Source organism: Myotis brandtii, unplaced genomic scaffold (assembly GCF_000412655.1).
Source record: "Myotis brandtii unplaced genomic scaffold, ASM41265v1 scaffold509, whole genome shotgun sequence".
NCBI classification, from domain to species: Eukaryota; Metazoa; Chordata; class Mammalia; order Chiroptera; family Vespertilionidae; genus Myotis; species Myotis brandtii.
Window position 1 is genome coordinate 487410 of NW_005369409.1, and position 6645 is coordinate 494054.

General features: G+C 40.1%; 1 protein-coding gene across 7 annotated transcripts in view; it reads left to right on the top strand.

Annotated features, from left to right (window-relative positions):
• The window catches only part of ATRX (alpha thalassemia/mental retardation syndrome X-linked), a 304287-nt gene that overhangs the window by 60594 nt on the left and 237048 nt on the right, over positions 1 to 6645 (top strand). For all 7 annotated transcript variants that reach the window (XM_005877140.2, XM_005877143.2, XM_014548452.1 and 4 more), the window contains exon 3: positions 5604 to 5659. In XM_005877140.2, coding sequence (XP_005877202.1) covers positions 5604 to 5659 — 56 coding nt within the window. The remainder of the gene's footprint in view (positions 1 to 5603; positions 5660 to 6645) is intronic.

Genomic DNA, 6645 nt, shown 5'->3' on the forward strand with positions numbered 1-6645 from the left:
CTGGTACTGGCACAAGAACAGACATATAGACCAATGGAATAGAATAGAGAACCCAGAAATCAACCCAAACCACTATGCTCAATTAATATTTGACAAAGGAGGCAAGAACATACAATGGAGTCAAGACAGTCTCTTCAATAAATGGTGCTGGGAAATTTGGTCAAAAGGTTCGCCATCACTGATTTAGGGTATCACAAGGCCAAAGTCAAAGTGTCAATAAGACTACATTCCGTTCTGAAGGCTCTGTGGAAAACTCAATTTTTGTGCCCCCATATTTTCCCCCATAGATGGGCATGTGAATAAATTATAATTTGTAATGCAAAAAAAAAATAGACATTGTGGCCCAGCTGGTGTGGCTCACTGGTTGAGCATCGACCTAGGAACCAGGAGGTCACAGTTCGAGTCCCGGTCAGGGCACATGCCCAGGGTTGCAGGCTCAGTCCCTGTGGCGGGGGGAGGCATGCAGGAGGCAGCGGATTGATAATTATCACTCATCTTTGATGTTTCTATCTCTCTCTCCTTCTCTCTTCCTCTCTGAAATCATTAAAAACAAATAGACATTGTGAATAGACCTATAACTGAAGAGTCTGAATTAGAAATTAAAAAAAAATCTTCCCATACATAAAGAAAAGCAAAGGTCCATATAACTTTACTCAGAATTACACCAAAACAGTAAAAAAAATCCAGTCCTAGCTGGTTTGACTCAGTGGATAGAGCGGATCAAAGGGTCCTGGATTAGATTCCAATTAAGGGCACATACCTTGGTTGCAGGCTCCTCCCAGCCCAGACCCTAGTCAGAGCTCGTGCAGGAGGCAACCAATCGATGTGTTTCTCTCACATTGATATTTCTCTCTGTCTTTTCCTCTATCTTTCACTCTCTCTAAAAATCAGTGGAAGAATATCCTTGGGTGAGGATTAAAAAAATAAAAATCCAAAACAAAACAGATTTAATACAAATTCCTCATAAACTCTTCCAATAAAAAAGGAACATTTCCCAACTCATTTTATGAGACCAGTGTCATACAAAAATCATAAAAAATACCACAAAAAGAGAAACCTACAGACCAATATAATTTAAATTAATTTCAAATTAAGGCTTTTAGATAAGACAATATAACTTTTTTTGGCATCTTTTTTTCACTGTTAAATATATTTTTTATTGTTGATAGTATTACAGATATCTCCCATGCGTCCCCCCCACCCTCCAGATTTTCAATACCCTATTGCCTGTATCCATGGACTGTGCATTTCTATAATAATAAAAGTGTAATATGCTAATTAGACCAGACAGCTGGTCGTTCTTCCAGATGACCTTCCGGATGAAGCCGCGACAGTGGGGGCCGAGGCAGAGACAGCCACCACAGTGGGCAGGGGCTGAGGCAGAGGCGGTTAGGGGCAATCAGGCAGGCAGGTGAGCAGTTGGGGGAGAGCAGGCAGGCAGGCGAGCGGTTAGGAGCCAGCAGTCCCGGATTGTGAGAGGGTGCATGCCGGGCTGAGGGACCCCCCCACCCCGGTGCATGAATTTCATGCACCGGGGCTCTAGTAAGTATGTAAGTTCTTTGGTTTATCTTTTCTTGTTCCCCCAACCCTGCATTGAGGAATGTCAGTCTGTTCCATTCCTCCATGCTTTGAGTCTTATTTTCTTGGTCAGTTCATTTTGTTCATTAGCTTCCATGAATAAAGTGAGATCGTGTGATGGTTGTCTTTTTCAGTTAGGCTTATATCACTTAGCATAATATTTTCCAGGTCCATCTATGCCAGTGATGGCGAACCTTTTGAGCTCGGCGTGTCAGCATTTTGAAAAACCCTAACTTAACTCTGGTGCCGTGTCACATATAGAGATTTTTTGATATTTGCAACCATAGTAAAACAAAGACTTATATTTTTGATATTTATTTTATATATTTAAATGCCACTTAACAAGGAAAAATCAACCAAAAAAACGAGTTTGCATGTCACCTCTGACACACGTGTCATAGGTTCGCCATCACTGATCTATGCTGTCCCAAAGGGTAAGAGATCCCTCTTTTTTACAGCTGCATAGTATTCCATAGTGTAAATGAACCACGATTTTATTTAAAAAAACAAACTTTATTGTTTAAAGTATTACATATGTCTCCCTTTTCCCCCATTGAACTCTCCCAGCCTGCCCTGTCCCCCAGCACAAATCTTCACCCCCTATTGTCTGCATCTATTGATTATGCTTATATGCATGCATACAAGTCCTTTTGGTTGATCTCTTACCCTCCCTCCCCTGTCTTCCCTCTGAGGTTTGACGGTCTGTTCGATGCTTCTATGACTCTGGTTCTATATTCGTTCATCAGTTCATGTTGTTCATTATATTCCACAAATGAGTGAGATCATGTGATATTTATCTTTCTCTGACTGGCTTATTTCGCTTAGCATAATGCTTTCCAGATCCATCCATGCTGTTGCAAATGGTGAGACTTCTTTCTTTTTTGCAGCAGAGTGCTATTCCATTGTGTAGATGTACCACAGTTTTTTAATCCACTCATCTGCTGATGGGCACTTAGGCTTTTTCCAAATCTTAGCTATTGTAAATTGTGCTGCTATGAACATAGGGGTGCATATATTCTTTCTGATTGATGTTTTAGGATTCTTAGGATATAGTCCCAGAAGTGGGATTGCTGGATCAAACAGCAGTTCCATTTCTAATGTTTTGAGGAAACTCCATACTGTCTTCCACAATGGCTGCACCAGTCTGTATTCCCAGTAGCAGCGTATGAGGGTTCCTTTTTCTCCACATCCTCTCCAGCACTTGTTGTTTGTTATAATAGCCATTCTGACAGATGTGAGATGGTACCTCATTGTCATTCAAAAATATTTTTAAAAAGGAATCAGGTTTTAACTCCCTTTCTATCATGCCCACTGTTCACACCCTTATCGATCACTCTCTCAAATCCTGACTGGTCATCCTTGAAACCATCCTTCATAGTGTTGCCAGAGATGCAAATAAAATCTGAGAACCTTTTCACATATTTTGCAAAGTATAAAAGGGCTTCTGTAGCCTGTACCTGGTCTGCTTCTTCCAGTCTCATCTCAGTCCCAGCTTCTCCTGTGCTAGTCATACTGAATTCCCTGCCTGCCTTGATCTTCTGCACTCTCTTGTGTCTATACTTGCTGGAATTCTGCTAGAAAATCTCTCTTCTCTCTCTCCCCACCCCCTTACCTGAGGTTTCCTACTCTTCAAGTCTTAGCTCAAACATTACTTTCTTCCTTAACTAAGCTTTTCCTCGTTCTTCCATGTCAATTGAGATCAATTCAGCACATCCTATATAATAAAGAGGTAATATGCAAATTGACCATCATGTCCTCGCACAAGATGGCCGCCCCATGTGGTCACAAGGTGGCCACAACAAGATGGCCGGCACTGGAGGGCAGTGAGGGGCGACCAGGCCTGCAGGGGAGGGGGGAGGGCAGTTGTGGGCTACCGGGCCGACAGGAGAGGGCATCTGAGGCGACCGGGCCGGCAGGGGAGCAGTTGGGGGGGACCAGGCCGGCAGGGGAGGGCAGTTGGAGGCGACCAGGCTAGCAGTGGAGGGCAGTTAGGGGTTACCAGGCCGGCAGGGGAGGGCAGTTGGGGGCGACATGGCCGGGTGGAGAGGGTAGTTGGGGCAACCGTGCCGTCAGGGGAGGGCTTTTGGGGGCGATCTGGCCAGCAGGGGACCAGTTAGGCGTCGATCAGGCTGGCAGGGGAGTGGTTAGGGCAGTGATGGTGAACCTTTTGAGCTCGGCGTGTCAGCATTTTGAAAAACCCTAACTTAACTGTGGTGCCGTGTCACATATAGAGATTTTTTGATATTTGCAACCATAGTAAAACAAAGACTTATATTTTTGATATTTATTTTATATATTTAAATGCCATTTAACAAAGAAAAATCAACCAAAAAAATGAGTTCGCGTGTCACCTCTGACAAGCGTGTCATAGGTTCGCCATCACTGCCTTAGACAGTGGTTCTCAACCTTCTGGCCCTTTAAGTACAGTTGGGGATTGGACCTAAACCGGCAGTCGGACATCCCCCGAGGGGTCCCTGATTGGAGATGGTGCAGGCTGGTCTGAGGGACAACCCCTCAGTGCACGAATTTTGTGCACTGGCCCTCTAGTTGTATTTTAATTGTTTATATACAGTCTTTCCCATTAGAATGTGAGCATCTTGAATACAGACACTTTTAAGTTAATTTTCCCCCTAGCATCCAGCAGTGTTTTTCAGAAAGTTCCTCAGTAAACATCCTCCTACTCGGTAGCCATTTTTAATCTGCCACAATGTCTATTGTTGTGTCAGTTTCAGTATTTTGTGTTTGTTTAACACATTGTATGTGGGAAACGTATTTATACGTTTTACGTTGACTGTAAGTAGTAGAGCCACCTGTTAGCGTGCGATAAAAACTACCCGCAAACAATGTGCTAAGAATTAGTCCATTTTATTTAGGTTATCTAATTTTTTTGGTGTACAGTTGTTCAAGATATTTCAGTATACTCCTCTTTTTAAAATACACATTCTTCTCAATTTTTGAGAGGAAAGGAGAGGTAGAGAGAGAGAAACATCAACGAGAGAAAAATCATCTATTGGCTGCCTCTTGCACGCCACCCACTGCATACATCCTGCATATTAGATAATTACATTACGATTCATAACAGTAGGAAAATTACAGTTATGAAGTCGCAATGAAAATAATTTTATGGTTGGGGGTCACCACAACATGAGAAACTGTATTAAAGGGTCGCGGCATTAGGAAGGTTGAGAACCACTGATTTAAAGTATATGGCAGGATGTGTAGGTTAAATGCAAATACGTCAGCATTTTATATACGGGACTTGAGCCCTCCAGGATTTTGATATTCTCAGAGGGACAGATATTGAGGGACCACAATAAGTATCACTGATTTTTCTCTATTGCTTTTTTATGCCCAGTTTCATTAATTTCCTCTCTAATCTTTATTTTATTTCCTCCTCTGTGTTTTCTTTAGGTTTGTTTGCTGTTATTTTACAGTATTTTTTTTACAATTTATTTATGTATTTAATTTATTTTTGTTTGTTAATCCACACCTGAGGATATTTTTCCATTGATTTCTTTTTTTTAAGGGAGAGTGGAAGAGATAGGGAAAGACAGAGAGAAAGAAACATTAATGTGAGAGAAACACATTGATTGGTTGCCTCCTGCACTTGTCCCTACCAGGGCCTGGGTCAGGGAGGAGCCTGCAACCAAGGTACGTGTCCTTGATTGGAATCGTACCTGGGATCCTTTAGTCCACAGGTCGATGCTCTATCCAATGAGCCAAACCGGCTAGGGCAGAGACAATTTATTAATAGTATGATTTTATTTTTAGTAGGAGATGAAGCTTAAAATTTTTTTTAAGAGATTAAACCTTAGACAATTATAATAGGGAATGGTTTGCTACCAGACTACTCTATTTTTGAAATTTAAGAGTGATTTTAGTCAGACAACTCTTCTAGGAATAAATTAATGAATACTATCATGCTTCATAGATTAAAAAATGTGTTCGTGGAGTTGTAGGTTTTCCTGTTCTGTTTGATAATGGATTGAAGAGATAAATAATGTTTTTATTTCTTCTCTTTAAAGATAAAATCATTGTTTCTGGAAATAACTCTGATATGATGGAAAACAGCAAGGAAGAGGTAAGAATAATTTGAAACATTTAAAATAATTGCTAATAACAAACTAGAGTAATGTGATAGATTACATCTATTTAATTCATGCATGTGTTAAATTTACTGTTATACCCAAGTATTATTATGCTACTTCATTTTGGGTAGTTGTTCGTTTTTAGAAGGATATTCATTGATTTTGTTATTATTGTGGTTGAGCAGTATACCAAAAGTCAGACCACTGAAGGCTTGCTAACAGATAGATATTTGAACATTATTATATTGTAACAGTGGTGATCAAGGTGGTTGTTACAGGCAGAATTCCATGATTCTGAGATCTCTCAAAACTGGATAGTCAGGGTATCTTGAGCATTATTATAGGAATCTCTCCTGGGGTCCTTCACATGATACCCAGGCCTACACTATGATTTTGGTATTATTTTACCTAATATAAAATATTTAATCCAGTAAAATATATTTATTATACTGGCAAAGTAAGAGTAAATTTAGTATCTTAAGGCAAATTGTAGAAGGTATTCTGTGCCATAATTAGGGTACAGAAAATGACACATTTTTATATCCTTAAAACTCCCTAACTCTGTTGGGATCTGATTATTTCTAGATCTTTTTTTGTCTTTGTTCACTTGGGCTAAGAACATGATACAGAAGTGTATCCTTTCCCTCTCCCTAAAATTTTTAAAAAATATATTTTTATTCATTTCAGAGAGGAAGGGAGAGAGAGATAGAAACATCAATGATAAATCATTGATCGGCTGCCTCTTGTATGGCCCCTTCTTGGGATTGACCGGGAATCGAACCATGACCTCCTGGTTAATTCATTGAGCCATACCCGTCTAGGCTCACCCCCTAAAATTTAACATTAACAATTTAGTAAAAACTCAGAAAATTATTTTAAATCTAGGAAACCTGAGAGTAAATGAGAATTTGAGAATTTGATTTTAAAGTTCCTTTTAGAAAAATATTATATATATATATGTGTGTGTGTGTGTGTGTGT